A 19,270-nucleotide genomic window follows, 5' to 3' on the forward strand; every position below is an offset into this window, starting at 1 on the left:
CACCTGTGCTGATCCCTCTTTAATGTTTATTAAAATATTTAGAGTGATGCATTTAGATCGATCAGTGATTTTTGTAGCATCTCACTACTGAAGCTTTATGAGCTCGAATTATGGGGATACGTCTGAAACTATGTTTCAGAACCATAATGCACCGTAGTGAAAAATAGCTTTATATGATGTTTATCGATACCTATCTCTATAGTTCGAAAGAGCAAGTTGCTATGACAAAGGTTATTTTAGTTATATCTAATGCATTCATAGTTCCTTTCGTTTATGAAGTTGACCTTTTCGTTTTTGCGCACATATTAAACCCTGCGTTTAAATTTGCGATGGAGATTGTCAACTATCACTAACGAGTTAAACATTTTACTTGGTTCTCCTGACTGATATAGAGATTTTTGTCGGCGCATTTTTCGCGGCACATAGCGTGCACACGTAGGTGAAAGCAGCGTTTGGATGAATAAATCGAAAAAAGGATGACAAAACAGCAAGTTTACAAGTTATATAGCTAAAAATATTATTTATAATAACAACTTCACACATTCATTTACTATAAAACTACCAAGCCTCGTCTTGGGTCTTTGGGACGTCATCTATAGAATTGTGTAGAATGCTATTTAATCAATTCGAAGTATGCCTTTTATTGATTTCATTCTGTGACACCTTCTGTGTCATAGACGAGCTTTAAACCTATAAGCTGTATCTTGTTTGTTCTGAAGCTTAGTCATCTTTACATTCGTGTTTTTTTCGCTGAACGATTTTTAAAACTATACCCAACCAGAAGACTAAGTTGTGTACCGGTAAACTGTGTAACGAACGCAAAAAAGAGTGGAAAAATCGATTATACAAGCTCAAGTGAAAGGTAAAAATAACAAAAAGTATTCTCCCCATCTAAATTTTAGGCATTGAATACGTCGAGTTTTTTAAGTAGAAGGCGTGTTGTGTTCTGCTTTGGCTTAAAGTCAGCCGCTTGAGATCATTGGTATAATTCTCTGATATCTTAGTTGCATCTATAGTGTCTGATTTCACTACAATTTTGATTATGACGGATGTATCTATCAGCCTGCGATCAAAGCGGGCACTTTACTATAGGCATTAATGGCAGCCGACATAGATGTGTACAGTTTTTGTGTAAACATGTTTGATTATGGCCTATTCTTAAAATCAAAGCCAAACCCATTTATCTAAAAAAAGTTACTGTCTGGGTTGTTATTTTCTGTTCAGTTTGGGTTTTATGAATATTCCGTTTTACTTTGTAGTGTCAAATGAAGCTTGATGAATCTTGACTTTGAGGCTTTTATAGCAACCGCTACAAGCCGATCTCGATGAGTTAAAATTGTTATATCGGCATGGAAAGTGTACCGAGTGTAGTAATTGTTTGGCTTATGAACTCTATGTAAGGGGTATTTTTTTTTGTATGACCTGAAAGCTCCCGACAAATTGAATTGAAATTTAATCTATATTGTAGTCAAATTCTAGTTTTCAAATCGGAATTACCGTTTAGTCATCATGATACTCTATGTAAAAGGGGGTTCGTTTCACACTATTCGATATATATAGACGAGTTAATCAGAAATCCGATATTTCTATCTTTATAAGAAAATTGAACATGGCGAACGCCATTGACAATTGGCCGTATAGGTTTACCTATATAACAATGGGACGAAAACGTCTTGAGCTATTTGTAAGATGGTTTTTTAAAGTGATTTTCTAATAAATGTTAATTGATTCATACTTCGGTGAATCCTTTTCTTGAACTTATTTTCGATAAAAAAAAACTTGAAAAAAAGCAAAATGTTGCAAAGATATATGTGAATATCGATTAATAAAAAACATTTTAGAGCTTGAGAGACTATCCAGGGACATAGTTAATACACCAATCGAAATGTATCAATTCAAGTGTGTATATATATATATATATATATATAGAGTGAATTATGTATATTTATTATACATGTCTAATTACTTACTAAAAATAAAAATAAAAGGGCAAAAAAGTCCTGGTGACATCCCGCGAATAGAGTAGATATTCATCTGAAATAGCATTTGTAAGGATTCCTTGCGAAAAGGTGAAACCAAGGTGAAAACTCTTAGTATTGCTGATTTCCTAAGCATAGAATTAGTCTTCGTTTAATGCAGCCTTTGTAAATGTTATGATAGAACAAAGATAAAAGAAACCTTCTTTTTATTTCAATCAGAAATTTATCAGTAAAGCAAAACAAACCTTAAAAAAAAGCTCTAATAGCATCGTAAAAACAGAATAAGTTTTCATTTGATGTAGTATGCATATTTCTAATAGAAAAAAACAGAAATTATGAAGATTCTCAAATCTGCGTAACGTCACTCAGATAAAACTATTAGGTCTACCCACTCTCTCAAAGTATATTAAATGTTAGCCAAAGGCCGACTTTTTCACGTACGCCGACGAAAGGTTGGCCCTATTAATGTGCGTGCTGACAACAGAATCATTTCCAAATGGCATATAGCCTTGGCGTCAGTCAGTCCCCCACATAAACTGGCATTACCTCCAGTTCGGTTTCGTTGGCGTCCAGTTGTAATCAGACCTCCACATTCTGCGGAATGTGGCACCAGACGGGCAGTGGTCTTGGATTGCAACAACCGATAGGCCTCGTCGTAGCCTGCGTTCGAGATGAAGCCTTTCGCATTGGCCACGGCTTAGAACGGGTTTGCAAACCGCAAAATCTTAGTTGAACTACCGGTAGTAAGAGGCTATTCCCAGGAAGCTTTTTAATCCCCCGTAACCCAAGCGGAAGGGGCACGGTTTTCATGGCCTTTCTTGGAATCTGAGGAAATTGCAACGGCCATGATCTTGTGGCCTTTTTGGGTAGCTAAAGTACATTTCTTTGTTTTCAAACACAGGCCGATGGAGTCAATAATCGCTAGTACTTTTTGCAGATGAGTTGTGTGGGTGATAGCACATGAGTAAATTAAGACATTGTCGAGGTAGACGAGAGCCTTCTGGCATCTCAAAACCAGCAACGATTTTGACCATTAGCCTCTGGAAAGTCGAAGGTACGGTAACGAGATCGAATCGCATGCACTCGTGCAGAAGATCGTATCCTTTTGGCCATCTGAGTGTTTACTCATCTACCGATATCCTTTGGTTAGGCACAGTAGCGAATACGGCCGAAAACATCGATAGCATAGTCCATTCAAAGCAGCGGGTACACGGTTCCTTTCGTGATAGAACTTAGCCTATAATAGTCAAAGCTGAAACCCACCGTCTCGTCTTTTTTTTCTCACCAGAGCTACTGGAAAGGACCACGGGATAGATGATGGCGCCATAATGCTGTCGCGGAGCATAGTTTAATTTTTATCTTTTATGACCTGCCGTTAGTGCAATCCGCTTTGATTGGGAATGGACCGAAGGCAACTCGCCGGTCTGAATCGAATGCTGAACTAAAGCGCTATGGACGGTTCTGGGTGATTGTTAGACGAGATGGCCGTATATGCGTATAAGAAGCCTCAGGAAACAGCTATGTTGCTTCTTTGCCAGTCCCAAACCTAGCCTGAGAGATCTGCTGTCATTTAAGAAAGGGGAATCCTGTATGTTCGAGCCAGCCCCATGAATCTCTTCTAGCTTGCGCTTTATTTTTGCTGGGCGGCGCTATGTTTCATCTAGTTTCATTTTAGTGATAATACTGGTTTGTTTGGACTGCTATGCACATTGCTGCCCTTTGTAATATGACGTATCCCCAATGACTCTACAGTAAAGATGACAAGTGGGTAATTGTCTTTCTCTTTAAAATGCTTTGGCATGCACTTTGCCATAGCAGGCGTGCGTTCATCTGCCATTCTTGAAAAAAAAACTAGAACAAGATAACAACAGCGGAAAACAGTACGTTTTCTTCAGAATTTCATCAATATTTATCTTATCTTTTTTCACTGAACGAACCCACCACTCAGATTAAAAGTATATTTTTTTCGTGAAATTTTCTTTTTACACTAGTTTTTTTACATGCTAGTTTTTACACGACTTTTGGAGAATGCGATAAGGAGTTTGAGGAGGCAAACCAGAAGACCCCAAATACGGTCTGGATTTTAAAGGTTCGAAAATTAACCGAATTGGCTTAGACATTTACGCTTTTTTACATGAAAATTAACGGTCGTTTTAGAAAAAAGAATATGAATTGACCATAGCGTCGTCCAGATAAGCTCCAACAACTAGTCTTTTAAGAGCCTTTGCGCCTTTTTTCACCCTTAAATTTTTTGACCGTCTTAAGCTTTTGCATTTTTTAGACGACACTTCATAGTAGGTGCAATGTTGTTTGTTACAATATCTATTTTTGTGTATATTTTAGAAACGAGTTACGAAAAAATCCGGATTTAACGTTCCACTCTGTACATGTAGCACTTATGTTATTCATAACGTACTTTAAAATCAGATGAGTGCAGCCGAGTTTTTTGGCAAAGAAAAGCATTTTGCGACTCTTCAAGGCACTAAATGTAAATCGCCGCTAACTTGTGATGAAGGTGATATTCGTCCCTTTGGCATTAAGGTGTGAATGCTGCGCTGCAGACAGGATAATCGAGTTAGCCAGAATACCTCTGTTAGCGAAGTAAGCGATGTGTGCTTAGTCTAGTTTAATAAGTCTATATCAGATGAGTAAAGCAATGAAACAATATGCCACATCATCGTGTAGATCACGGTGCAAACAAAGTAAGACTCTGTGTATAAACAAACTGACAACTTACTGACAAACGATGACTTACAATGCCAAAAACAGGCGCAACGGAAAAAGAATATTTGTATTCATGGTTAAAAGAACCCTTTTATGCCCTCCTTTTTGAATATAATAATTAGGCACCAATAACCTACATATTAATTCATTGTTGCGTAAATAAGACATTCTACATAATTACACAATCGTATAAAACACTGATTAAGGTTTTGAAATTAAGCTTCTCATAACGTATACAAAAGGAACAATGAGATAAAGGTACGAAAGGTTGATTACAAAACCATCAAACTTTAATTAATCTTTCGCGGGTTACGCAACTTCCCAAACAACCTGCACGATGGAAAATAAAGGAGTATACCTTTAAAAAGGGTAACACTATTAGTCTTCAAGTATCCCTTGAAGTTAGTTTTTTGGGTTAACTCGTGCATGTTAAGTGGTACAATATTTCTTAGTGCTCTTCTACAAGCAAACTGGAAACACAGATAAGAAGTTGTTTTTAAACACTGGCAGGGATGTTGTCGTTCTACAGGCGATATATAGTAGGACGTTCGGTGTGAGTATTTTAAATAATGCGTGTTTGGTGTACACGTGATTTTCAGCAAATCACCAATTTCATGGATCCTTCGTTTATAATACCCAAATATATTGAGCTTCCTTTAAGACTTTCTGAAAGCAAGACTTTTACAACTTATGAGCTTAAAGATTAGATTAATCATTTTCGAATTTTGATGATGTGAAGGACTTTTTGGGCTGTAGAAAACATTGGATTCAAAAAGAAACATAAAAATAAGCTAATAATAATGAGTTCATAATGTGTAATATGTTCAAATTGTGAAACGTATGCTTGTTTGAATTTCTACAAGTACAAATGGATTATCCTATAGTCGATGCTATTTAGCCCAGCACAAAAGTGAAACAACTAAATAGAAATTATTTCCACATAAGAAATGAGCCTATCGAGATACATTTATGTTGCACGGTTACCTCTATTCGATAGCCGCATTCAGCACCCTTTTCTTGCACCTCAGATGTGGGATGTCCCTCTGTTTTCTTGCAACCTTAATTTTTCGTTCGACACTTCGTTCGGTACAATAAAAAATCTCATTTCTATCAGTTTTTTAGCCGGCTAGGTAAGTAGAACCGTTAGTTTTTTTTATATCGCCATGTCTGTCATCCTAGCATTTGCATGATCGAAGATGAGGGCATCTCTGTTACTTGCTATATTTTCTTTTTTAAATCAGATTCCTAAAATGTGTAATATGGTTTATAATATTCATGGATATTACTTTTTCTATTATGGCTGCATAAGACATCTCCTCGGCATTAGTGCTTTCTAGTTCAAGCGATTTTTTGCTTTGGAATTCTTACAGCGCAGGATATCGAAATTTTACCAGAACCTCTCAAATAGCTACTCAGGTTTAATGTCGAACAGTAAATTCTCGGTCTATTGTTATTTGTCCGTGAGAAAACACAAATTCATCACCCTACATATTAATTAGGCAAAACGCGACCTTTCGACATATTAGATACTAGCGTCGAATTATCAAGCCTTCTAGACAGCTTTGCTAGATTTGTCCTGTCTTTAGTCTCTTCCTGTTTGTCAGCTTTATTCAGCATAATCATTTGATTTCTATGTCCCCCTTTTTACTTCGTACATAGAAGTAAATTTAGTTCAATAGCTAAAGTTGTGAGACTGATGCATTATGTACGATATATGCATATGTGCATTTGTAGAAATAACGACAACTATTTTGGGGGCATAATCAGTATTATTTTATTAAATTCTTGCCGCTCTTCATTTTCTAAAATGGCGCCATGGGCATTGTAACTTTTTCTTTTTGAGTTAAAACTCTTTTTAGATTAGATTTGGAATTAGTGCAAGATCGATGGTAGCTTCTGCGTAAATCGTGTGTCTTCTTAAAGTGTGTACGGTCCATGTTTATCTTTGATGATAGTAATTTCGTCTACCACTTTGCCTTCTTTAATTGCAGACAACTGCTGCAGTGTCAGGTGGGTTGCATTGTGGAGCTTCATTCGCGTGTAGCCATAATCCGAGATCCGTACTGCACTCCAAGGAGCAGGCTTCTTCACAAAGGGGTCAATATTCTCTTGACATCCCGCTGAGCCTAAAGTAGAATAAAAACACGAAGCAACTCAATAATGTTTACTTGATGTGATTTAGAACGCTTCTTAGTGAAGGAGCGTACTAAATCCCTTTCTTTTTGATGTTTATGTATTTCAAGCCTATCCAATTCAAATAGGTTCAAATGCACTCAATATGGATACTCGGGAGCTTAATCTCACTGATACATTTACACTAATTAAAACAAAGTCTGTATTTTTTAATGTACTAATATTATAGTGGTAGGCGACTGCTATAGGGGGATATTCTTACCTGCCGTTTCCATAACGGTGTTCACTTGAGGTATTTTAAGTACCGAGAACGAGAATAGCTATAATTGGCTACCCAAGCAAGGTTTGAACCACTGAGTTTTTTTTTAGTTGAACTGTGCATCAGCAGGCATGTGGCGCATTGCAGTTACGTACCTCGATCTATGCCAGTTACAGTACTCAGTATAGTAAGAGATTTGAAGCGAGCCGCTGTTATACCGACTCCCATTCAGTCCATAACAAGCTTTTTGGGTTTAGGGATGAAAATATCACAAAGTAAGGCTTTATTTGCGCGATGTCTATTAAGCTAAATGTAGCCAATCCAACAGCCCTTGTATTCCATCCTATGCTGCGCTACTAACTGAACTGGCAATTAAGCACAAAGGTGTGATGACGTTTGTTTTCGACAATATCCTAATTATTACAGGGACTAAGTTTGCCGCATGCTTTAGAGAGAAGCAATAGACCTCCTCCTACTCCGTTCCCCCGGGTCTGTCTCTGTTCATCTCAGAGTACCGATGCCAACCAAATGTTTTCTTGGTGTTCATTTCCTCACATATGTGTCTAACCCAGAGGGACCAAAAGGTAGCCCATGAACCGTATCAATTATCAATCCCGCGATAAGCAAGCAAGTGTACGACATTAAATGATACGGGCAAGAAAGGCTAAGTGTAATATTTTGATCTAGAAAAATCATAAAGAATTAGACAAATAATTTCCACTAATTTACCTGTAATGAGATGCACGGGGGCCTTTGGGTTGGTGTACGGAGCTTCGGCACTTCCATTGTAGACCTTCATATCATAAATTGGCCATAACCGCTCGTAGGAATGCTCATGAGCAGCAATGCACAGATCAACTCCGTACTTATAAAATAGATCCTCTAAACCTATCGCAAAAAATGTTACCCAGATGTGAGCGCTCTTGTGCCTTGCCGGGTTCTTAAGGCGTTTTCGATAACGTTTCTAAATGGATTCTTCTTCGGAATTTCGTGTCCACATGATATTTCAAAACATTTCTAGAATGATTAAGATTTGGCAGTAAAGTCTACCCACCGTAGGCTCGGACGATGGGAATACCCTTTCGAACAATACTCTCGCGGTATCGACAGTCATCGTGGTCGTCATTGGAGCAGTACATAGGTCGATGGCCCATTACGATAATCCAGGGGTGTTTGGCGCGATTTTCAGGCTTGGTAGCTTCGATAAGATCTTGCTCCAGCCACTGATACTGATACTTAATCTGGTGCCACCCGTACCAAATGAAGAAGTAGAACTCGGTTGAATAGCTGATAATGTGGGCTGGACCATAATTAAAGCTGCAAAAATGCACGGGAGTTACAACTTCTTGAATTGTATACTATGCAGTGTTAAACTGATTACTTAAGACTATGCTTGCTTTCTAGTATTCGTTGCACGATAATCCGGCAGTAATAGACACTTACCTATTCAGGTTCGAAAGAAGGTAAAGTTAGCTTATAATAGCATTACCAGTTATTCAGAAAGATTTAAGGTAGATTAAGTCAGGTTTGATCCACGTTTCGTCGACTGTTTGGTTGAGGTGTGTTAACTGTAGTTTAGAAATACCCTCTTCTTTGCAGACAGAAACTACAGATTTTTTAAACTGTTTTCAACTAAAAACCTTTTTGAAGACTGGACTAGTGCCTATGCATCGCATTGTACACTAATATATCAGCCATCTGATGAAATACCCAACAGCAGTACAAGGATGTAAAACTTGAAGCGCAGTACACGATATATCCATCATAGTATAACCTAACTAAATATAGGCGAGTTTGTCAAGCCAGAGTCGTCAGTGGCGTCACCACTGCTTACCATCAATGATCTTATCTGAAAGCCAGCTGTAACTGTAGTAGTTTCTCTGCGTTTCATCGTTTTACTTCCGATATTTGCATTCCATAAGACTGCTGGCTTCCAGCACGAAGTAAAGCCTGTCTATGCCCAGTTCGAACTTAGACGACAATATGTCCTTCAGATTAGCAAACAAATACGTTACCCACTAAGCTATCACGGGAACCGTAGTAGTCTAGTAGGTCTAAACCAATCCTTAATCGCAGCACCGGACGTAAATCTCAAAACATTTATTTGGTAGATGAGTTCTGTTTCAGACACTTACAATATATAGACGTATACAACGTCATATTCGTGAGCTTTTTGGATTAACTTAGTTCAAGCTCTAACCAGTAATCCGTCATATGTCAGATGGTACTAGCTTTCCGCTAGCTAAGACCATCGCACAGTTTGCTAAACAAATCTTTGGCGGTTGGCGAAGTTGGTAAAGGTTGTAACAAACCACATATATTTGAAATCATCTATAATTTTTCCAAATAATCTTAGGCCGCATAATTAGCTTATTACTGCGTTGCATAATAATGAGTCGGAAGTTAAGTAAATAAGGCCTGTAACCACAATTTAATGGTGCTTTGGTGTATTATCGTTAGTTGCAGAGATTTGTTCTTAATAGTACAATGAAGCAACATTTAATTAGGACACGTTAAAGGTATTCCATTAAACGGTTTGAGATCTGAAAGATGAGAAGCGAAACAGCCGTAAACAGCATTAATATAATTTAGTAATTCGAATGGGCGTTCCTTTTGTTTCTTAAAATGACAAATGTTAACCACTACGAATATTTTTCTTTAAAGAACATCAAAATGGTGACTACTACCTTTATATGAAAAGGAACGACAGACTTGACAAAAGAGTGTATATTCTAGATTTAACTGTGATTACTGCTGAATTTCGTCATTCATTTTTCACCTGTAATAATGATTGTTGATCTGTCCGTTGGACTGCATCATGCTGAAGCGGTAATCGTAATTCGAGAAATTGTAGGCGTTTTCGTGGTTTCCAGGACATGTCTGATACGGCACATACGCCGCGATTGGTTCAATCTGTCTCATAAACTCATCTCCAACGCGAGCGTTGTCCGAATTCATGTCATAGGCAAAGTCTCCAACGTGAAGAATCGCATCGATTGTGTTTTTTTGTACTTCGTCCTGAACGAACGGGATTGAATGGCCGTTCACGTTTCCTACGGCAAATATCACGTATGATATATTTACACGCTTTCTGTTGGCAACAGCGAAGTAATCTGCTTATAATTTCTATGTAGACATTTATAGGAAAGAAGCTAATTTTCAGAAATTAACCGAATCAGAAGGACTGTACGCAACGAATTAATCACATCTCTGCTTAACGTGCATTGTTTTACTGCAAAGAATCGAACTAAATAGCTGTTCTAATAGCGGGTGTATTCTTTACGAGACGCTTCGATAGGGTCAAGGAGGTACTTGTTGCGGAACCAAGTACCTGATTTAAGAGTTGGATTGCACATATTCTATACAGATTCAGCGTATAGTCAGTACATTACGGTACATTACATAGTGAGTCGACATTCGAATTGAAAAAAAATTAGCACGTATTTCTACTAAACTTCTTATATATTAAGAATAATTACCTTTCTTTTTACTTGTATGTATATTTAATAAATAACTTTTTCTTATTCATCTTTTTAACTCAAATTTCCATCCATAACACAAAGCTTAATTATCAACTTAGAGCTTTATGCTGCAAAAAATAATTTTGTAGAATCAGGAAAATATCCTGTACATCTCGAGTTCTATGAAGCTTTTATGGTAGCTAACCAAGTTGTACAAGAATAAACATACCGAGATCGCCGTAGACAGCGAGAGTTGGTGCAAATGCACTGTCGTTCCGCTGAGCCTGGAGCCAAAAGACTGGACTCCATCCATCGTCGCTACCCACGTGATAATAATATCGTTGCCCAGGCACTAAACCAGTCATGATTGCTCGATGTATATACATCTGACGTTGCTCGGTCCCACCATCGACGTATTTCGTTGACCAGCCATTCACTTTCATGCTAAACAGTACCGAGCTACTATTCCCTGCGGCACCGTACCTGGCCTGAGGTTTTTTCGTTTGATTAATAGTAAGCCATGTAGCAACCATCTGTGATGGATCCTGTCCAAGTGATAAATGTATTTGCTCGGGTTGAACACGGAGTTCGCTAACTGTTGACGAAATCACGGTGGTCAAGGACATGGCGATAGCCACAAAACCTATCACCAGCCGCACCATTACTTCAATCGTATAGCTATCGGGTAATGTTTAATTCAACAACTGTTGACAAAAGTCAGTGCATTCGATGATGAGGATCGAATAATGAGTTTACCGTTAAGATATCTATATTTACACTAAAAGGCTATCCGGAGAAGATGACAGGTGAAATTCTAATTTCCAAACAATTCAATGGTTGCCTTGTCGAAGGTAACTATAAGCTTCGCGTGCGTTTGTAGATATATAAAGGTTTGTCTCCCGGAAAAACACGTTCAATTAATACACTCTTAGTCTTTATCTACCTTTCTCTTTTAATTTCTCTTTTTGGGGGTAACTCAGTTGCCCAATCGGTTTTAATCGCAGTATTACGTCGATAAAAGACGATTATGGCTAGCAGTGGCGAATGTGTTTTCAACGTCGACAACAAGTGTTTCGTATTGTTAGCTCTAGAAAAGAGAAACGGTACCGTCACTGATGTAGGTACGACGGCAGTGATTGGCATGGCTTTGTAACGGCACCAACCGCAGCAGCAGGAGTAGTGGGAGCGGTGCGTGCCATTCATCGTACTTATAACGATCGCTTAAAGCGAGTATTGTGGCCACTGGACTCCATTAACAGGCGAGACAAAGGCAACAGTAACGCCTATAACGACAACATCACCGAGAAAGACCGCATCTCTGACCGAGCTTTTACCAAAATTGTTTATTGCTTTTTATGTTGCCGTTGTTAATATTATTGTTGCAACAATTTCTGTACTTTTATTTGGCGTTACGCGTATCTCGAGGCGTTCGATTTCGCATGAACCGTCGCATCCCCTCTGTGCGCGGGTATCACAGATCTGCAAATAATTAACTCAATCAACCAACCTTCAACGTAGTAATTAAAGTGAATTTTAAACTGGGCATTCGTTAAGAGCAAGACATCTTAAAGACGCTTATAATAGCATAACATCTATTAGAATATATAATAGTAGTCCTCAATCGAAATCAACGTTTTACACACCTAAAACAAGAACTGCAAAGAATTATCACAAATCGATTACTGGCCTTTAAGTGACTCAACAAACAGTTACCAAGCGTTTATTGATCTAAGTGATCCAGCTTGGTCCAACCAAATCATGTTTGATAACAATAATCATAATAATAGTAGCAATAGCTAAATGTGCATTAATGGTATCGTTGCACCTTAGCTTACCCCAACAGACTGCATATTTATGATATTACTACTCTCTATGCAACTCCATTTCGAATATCGCTTTACACTATCCTAATACAAGGTCGCTTTAGTGTGCCTATTCTGTTTTTTTCGCATCTAGTAGAAACGTCGAAATCCTTGTAGGATATAGCTGCCTTAACGGAACCTATCTATACATTGTTTCTCCAGTTGGATGAAATGAAAGGCCGTTCGGTCTGCTCCAACGCTCATCTTCTCTGCAAATCTGCAAGTTTTTGGTATTTGACGATTTTGCTACACATTCCTTTGGATTTTCGTTAAATAACTTCCTACACGACAAAACATTTCCATATATAACTAAAAGTACGAGAACTACATTTTATAACATTTTCTTGCCTTGAAGATTGTGGATTATACTATATAACGACTTTTTATATGAACTACTTCTGCGCTATACAAACTTGCCAGCACACACACAACACAAATTTAGTACTTATATGTTTAATACTAATATCTAGAGATTTCGTAATAAGACCGCTCCTAATATTACCGTATCGAAATTCAAATATTTTCTTCGTTATAGTCACAATGCATAATACTGCACATTTGAAAACGTTTGTCCTGGCCGACTTTCGGCTTGAAATGTCTCACAATTTTTTGTTTCGGATTGCCTTTGGACACTACTACAACTGCAACTTCGTAATTAGGCAAGCTCCGCCCAAAGTATATCACTCGTACACTTCGCACTATAAGTCCTCTCTATAGAAAGACGTTTTCCACGCAACCACGTACTTGAACACAACATACATAAATATTGGCTGATCTGTCTAGGTCAAGATAAGTAGAAGATTCAAGAATTCAAGTTAACCCAATTTCCATTTTTTCAATCGATATTTTTGTTGAAACACTCGTTGAGATAGTAGTTACATTTTATTGTGCGAAATGCAATCCTAAACAGAAGCAAGAAAATTCTGAAAAGCTTTCATCAAAAAAAAAGGTGTTGAAACGGAGTACACAAGGAGAGACTAAATATTCTTAAAAGTGATCTAGCTGTTTGAAAACAAAAACAGCTGCATTAAATTTTTCTACTTTCTTTTGGTAGAACGTCTAAGCTCCTTGAATTGTACTTGTGGTAGCACAGTAGATAATCTATCAAGCTTAGGGACATGCAGTGGTCTAAATTTGAATCTAAGCGTAGATAGGCTTTGTTTAGTTCTACAGCCAACCGTCTTAAGTTATGCCTAACGGCTGAAGTACGAGACACAAGATTCGGAAAACGACTTCATAGGTACCTTTGAGGTGAAACTCTAATGCTACGTAACGCCGATGATAGAGATAACCCGAACAGGGACTTCATCAGCTTTTCAAATTCTTTGAATTCCTTATATCAGCTCACCTTGAAGTTGCATTTGCCAGAATTTATATTACTATATGCCTTTTTCTGAATATTATAAATTAGCTCCGACAAAATACAGAACTCCGATAATTGCATTTTACGTGACATCCGTTGCATATAATCTCTAGTAAGTTTGTAAACTTAAGCACATCTTTGATTAAACTTTTTGAAACAAACTTCTTGAAATATATTTAAGTAGTTATTTCTTTAAAAAGACAGAAATGTATAATATAGAGTAATTACCTCTTATAATTAATTGATATATAAGAAAGGCTTGGCAGCTTCTTTCGCACAATTTTTAAACCGAAGTCCTCCGTGTAACTGAATGCAGGCGGAGTGGTATCGTTCCTTATAGACTTACCGTCCACTGGCAGATTTATTGTCTGTTTCTTGTGTGTAAATTATATTCCATCACTTACTTTCATCAGGACATCTCGAAAGGCACATGGCCTTTACTAAAATTCGTTGCACACAGTCACGGGAAGTTCCTTACGCCTATTTGTCTGAGTCAATGTCTTGGTAGAGACACTCTCCCCACGTTTTGTCATAGAGTACATCACGACTTACAGGAACGAGAAATAGTTAAATTAAAAAGGAAAAGTAGGCCTACAGTTAATGAAACGCTACTAAACTTTATATGTTATAACTAATGAACGCTAAAATGTTAATGAAAGTTTCCAGTTAAGAAAAAATGAGCTTCCAGTGAGCAAGGAAATATTTAGAGTTAAAGTTAAACTGCACTGCCTGAGAACAGCCTCACTTAGAAGAAGATCAAAGAGATCCGAAAATAACGTTAAAAATCTGCCGAAATTCAAGTGGTTGCCTTTTTATAGGTACTAATTTTAGGTTCTAAAAAATTATTTGCCATCTCGTAGCAAAAACTTATATGAGCATCAACTTCGTATGTGCATTCAGGTTACATAGGCGCATACATAGTAATCGTTTTAAACCGCTTGTTTTTTGCACTATTTTAAAAGCTTATCAAACCCATTCTTATTTCGGGAATAGGTCAGCTTTAAGGTCAATCGCATTAAATGAATAAATAACTTAATTATAAGTTTAATTTTACACTTGGCATTGCAACTGAGCATTGCTGCAGGCGGCTAGTCCTACTACGAAAATTCGAGCGGCTAAGCCTGGTTTTGAACCTAAATGTTTCTTATTTTATGCTCGGTATTACTTCTATGCGTACTTCATGCGGCTTACTCCCAGCATAAAACTATGTGTGTCTACACTCAATCTCTAACCTAAAACATCTCATGTGTCCCTAATTTTAGTATGCAAACACTTCACTTCTATACTGTATGCTGTACCAGCGTCATAAACGAAGTATGTTCTGAATTAAGTACATCACAAAAACATTCGGTTTCGAACCTGGACCACCTTAGCTGGTGGCCTTATGCTTAATAGACACACACGTTGTTCCTGCGCTATCAAGGGCGCAGTAGATATGCCTAATGGAAACGTCTTATCCTCATGCTGTTCGAGCTGAATGGCTTAATGCTTTCAAACAAACTGAATGAATTCATGATATAGATCACTGTGAATGTTGCAGTTATTGAGTTCTAGGATTGTGAGAAGCTTGGTATTTTGATTAATTTAGCATTCTAAAAGTTGCAAATAAATCATCATATTCATCAGCTATATGTATGGCATGCAGCAAAAGATGGTGTGCTCGTCTGGTTAAGCAGCATTTAAATTTATCAATTTACTTATCTTTCTAAATATAATAGTATTAATAATAAATGTTTTTTTTTTTAATATAATTAGATTGTTCATCTTCAATATTCTCAATTCTCAAGACATCAAAGGATGATATAAAGATACTAAATGGCGCCTCTTTTTTTTACACCATGGGCGCTATAAGTCAGTACATGACACACAACCATAACTCACAATGACTCGGTGCACTCCGATACAGTTAATAATTTCAGACTTTATAATATAGTCCATAAATTCTAGATCTAAATAATACGCCTGAAGCGGTTCAAATTTACCGCACGCATAAACGTTGTTTATTCATCGTTATTAAAAAAACAGACTTAAATATTAAGTAAATGAAAATGTCCAGTTATTTGCTTTATATTTATATCTTTCGTACAACATATTACAACCGACGTAATAATAATAAGAATATTACAGAACTATCGCGATCCACCCAAACGGGGTGCATAGTGTTAATTTATAGACTTTCCAACTGCCTACAATTACCTAAGGTCCTGAAATGCAGTATCGAATGATTCAGAAAGTATAGTCGATAGCTTGTCACTTTTTTTTGCCTTTTTCTGGGCTTTCTTAAACGCCGCCTTTAAGGATCGATTCTGACGTAAATTGTTGTACGAAGGGTCATTGATGCTGTCGTCGACTTCCTGAGCTTTGCGCTTTTTCGACGGATTAGCCAAGATTCTCACCAGTGTCCTTGTTCTCTTCTCCTTGCTGGAATCTTCCATTTCTTCAATATCAAAATCTTCTTTTTCATTTTGTTCAGCCTCATCATCTTTTTCGTTCGCCGCATGGGCTTCCATAGCTTCCTCGGAACTGACATCCATTTTAACAGTACTTGATGGCAATACTTGGGGAAGGTTCATCATTACTGACTTATCGGTAAAATCAGAATCAAGTTCAAATTCTTTTGCAAATGTTGACACAATCTGTGTTGATATTAGGGCGTTTTTGTTTTCCTCGGGAGGAACAGTGTAGTATTTTATTTTTCCCGAATTCCAGTCATTGATGATGAGACGGGCGGCAGCGTCTTGATTATAGATGCCACCTCGGCCAATAAAGCCACGAGCTTTAGCAATATGAGCCATAAATTCTTCCCCGTTCACGTAGTCCTCCTTAATTTTATACTGCAGCATCAATTGTTCCTTGTTTGCTCTAGATATTATTTCGAGGGCTGGCGTAACCGGATCGGCTAAGGCTTCTACTCTGCAAGCATTTCTCAGAGCTGCTCCAGTTGAATCAGATTTATCGAAGATGACTCCGGGTGAATCAATCAGTTGAACATGTTTGTCTAAAGTCACCTCTTGTGCCAGTCTAGTCAGGCCAGGGGTGGCTCCCGTTAGGCAGGCTTTGGTCCTTTTTAAACTATTGATAACGCTACTTTTCCCAACGTTGGGGAAACCTACAACGCCTACCTTGATACTTATCTTAATGTCCTTATTTCGGCAATAATTGCCCAAAATTTTCATTAAGTGCTGAGCGCCGAGACAGCGTTTGTTCGATATTACTTCATCCTCGTATAGTTCTTGTATGTTGATTCCACGGTTTTGTGAAAGCTGGTTCCGCTGATTTTGCGTCGATGCCTTAAACGGCAAAGTGGGAAACTCTTTTCGTAAAAATATCAGCCATGCTTTAAGGTTGTCTGCAGGAATAAGGTCGCACTTGTTTAATAACAATAGTAGCCTCTTGCCAGTTCCCAACACAGTCTTTTCGACTTCCGCACTACGAGTACCCATTGGATCACGAGCGTCCAAAACTTGCACAATGATATCCGACTTTTCAATTACTTTGTTTACCTCTTGTACGAATGAATGAGCTGTATTACCAGCCTTTTCAACTAGGACCCGGCAGTTGTCAGTGTCAATTGTCTCGTACTCTTTGAATTTCTCCTGTTGTCGCCGAGCTTTAGCTTCCATGTGACGAAGACGCTTTTCCTCATCAATTCGTGCTTTTACCTCGACTGCCTCCTGCATAATTCGTTCCTGCCATGTAGACAATTAATCAAACAAAAAGGAAATATATATTAGATAGGACTGATTACTAAACGGTGTTTTAAACCATTGGAGAAAAGAGAATTGTATTTGTTCTCTGCTAAAATAAGCAATGCGGTCTAATTAAGCACAACTTTAACATGAGTTATGCATACACAGGTAAATCGTTTTTGATAATATATAAGACTCAGAACTTTTCAAACGCACTTTCATATTTTGAGCTGACTCCCAGCTGCCTTCAAAGCCACTTGTGTGCAATGCCTCAGTAAACAGACATGAGGGACTTTGCTGGACTTGCCTAGGTCTTCCGCAAGAACTGTACACTAAGCCTACCTTGAAAGGTGCGCAGTTAGGAACTCGAAGATCTTTGTTCGGATTTCGCGACTTAATTGGATTACGACGGGCGTCTCTTTTACGCTTACGTTCGCGCTCTCTTTGTTTCTTCTCCACCCGATAGCGATGCGCACATGGTATACGCTTACTTTTGCGCTGTTTAATTTTCATTCTACAATTATTAACATATATAAACAAACAGCCAAGTTTTAATAATAATTAGTGCATGTTTTTTAAAGCTGCGGATCCCGCCGTATGAAAGACCCCTAAAAGGTATTAATTTCACAAGCCTGCAGGCTCCAAACGAAACTCTAGTGGAAAAAGTACAACCAAAGATGGCACTCGTTTCAGATGTCGAGAGAATTCAAAGCTAATATCCCTTTCGTTTCTTAATCTTTGACAGTGTATATTCATGTCATTTATGAAAAAAACGTTTTTCAGATGCGTCACGTTTACAAAAAAATACTCTTTTTTTTATACTCAAACACATTACGATTTTTGGATTTTTCAGAATTTGTTGTTTTGTTAATTAAAACGATTCTATAACTTATGAATCATATCTTCTGATATATATAATAGCACTTAATATTGTTCGCTGTTAAATTAATGATAATTCAGTTTGTTATTTACCATCGAGTACTTGCAACTGCGTAAAACGAAACACACTGAAAAGTAATAACTGATAGCGGGTGGTCATCATTTGAAAACTATTGCCGTTTACTAGCTCCGCAACCACAGTTAATTATATTCCCAAATAAACTGGAAATCGTTGTCTAGTGACGGTCACAAGGTTGTACAATTACCTTTAGCTGTTAGTATAATTTGGTGATCCCACAGGTAAAGAAATGCCAGATATCGTTCCGCAGATGTCGTGTCCTTACGTTCAATCAGTAGCCGTAGCGATTCGTTCGATTCGTTACCACGTGTGTTGAGAGCGCCGCTGTACAAGGATATAAATATTTTTGTAGAGACTGGCGGGCAGCTTCAAATTCAGACAACACATATTCATAATGTCTTATCATTTTTTTACTTCTGTGAGATAACAGCAATAGGAAACCCAATTAAGTCACGGTTCGTTTAACTAACGTCGCTTCAACATAGATTATAGTTTGACAGTGTTTGTTATGAAAGTACGTATGCAAAATTTGCACTGTATTGCATGAAAAGCTTACAGGATATCAATAACTAAATAAAATGGATACAAAATAAAATATTTATTGCCTTGCTTAAAATGCCGTAAGCGACGTTCGTGACTCTGATGTAACTGTAACCATTTATAATGCGTGACACATGAATAGATTACAAGTAAATGAAAACACTTTATATTAGTGAAATAATTGTTTCCCTTGTATCTTTTGAACAGTGAGAGAGCAAAAATTTAAAAGATGATTGAAAAATGTAGACAATAACTCCAAAAGATACAAAACTATTTCTCTCATATTTGCCTTTTCTATATAT

At 37.6% G+C, this 19,270-nt stretch overlaps 2 protein-coding genes across 2 annotated transcripts in view; both read right to left on the reverse strand.

Moving 5' to 3' along the window:
- Nucleotides 1-6,452: 6,452 nt before the first annotated feature.
- LOC111269467 (acid phosphatase type 7) lies at nucleotides 6,453-11,660 on the reverse strand. The gene is made up of 5 exons (XM_022849081.2): nucleotides 10,786-11,660; nucleotides 9,875-10,148; nucleotides 8,150-8,412; nucleotides 7,825-7,983; nucleotides 6,453-6,829 (listed from the first exon to the last, which is right to left on the reverse strand). The coding sequence occupies exons 1-5, from the start codon at nucleotides 11,216-11,218 to the stop codon at nucleotides 6,621-6,623; spliced, it is 1,338 nt and encodes a 445-aa protein (XP_022704816.1). The 5' UTR covers nucleotides 11,219-11,660; the 3' UTR covers nucleotides 6,453-6,620.
- A 4,092-nt stretch (nucleotides 11,661-15,752) lies between these two features.
- Nucleotides 15,753-19,270, reverse strand: part of Ns1 (Nucleostemin 1) — a 5,187-nt gene continuing 1,669 nt past the window's right edge. The window contains exons 2-4 of the mRNA XM_022849082.2: nucleotides 18,616-18,752; nucleotides 17,813-17,984; nucleotides 15,753-17,470 (exon numbers count right to left, since the gene is read on the reverse strand). Of these exons, the coding sequence (XP_022704817.1) occupies nucleotides 15,974-17,470; nucleotides 17,813-17,983 (1,668 nt within the window). The 5' untranslated portion in view covers nucleotide 17,984; nucleotides 18,616-18,752 and the 3' untranslated portion in view covers nucleotides 15,753-15,973. The remainder of the gene's footprint in view (nucleotides 17,471-17,812; nucleotides 17,985-18,615; nucleotides 18,753-19,270) is intronic.

Source organism: Varroa jacobsoni, unplaced genomic scaffold, assembly GCF_002532875.2.
Source record: "Varroa jacobsoni isolate VJ856 unplaced genomic scaffold, vjacob_1.0 scaffold_1387, whole genome shotgun sequence".
NCBI lineage: Eukaryota > Metazoa > Arthropoda > Arachnida > Mesostigmata > Varroidae > Varroa > Varroa jacobsoni.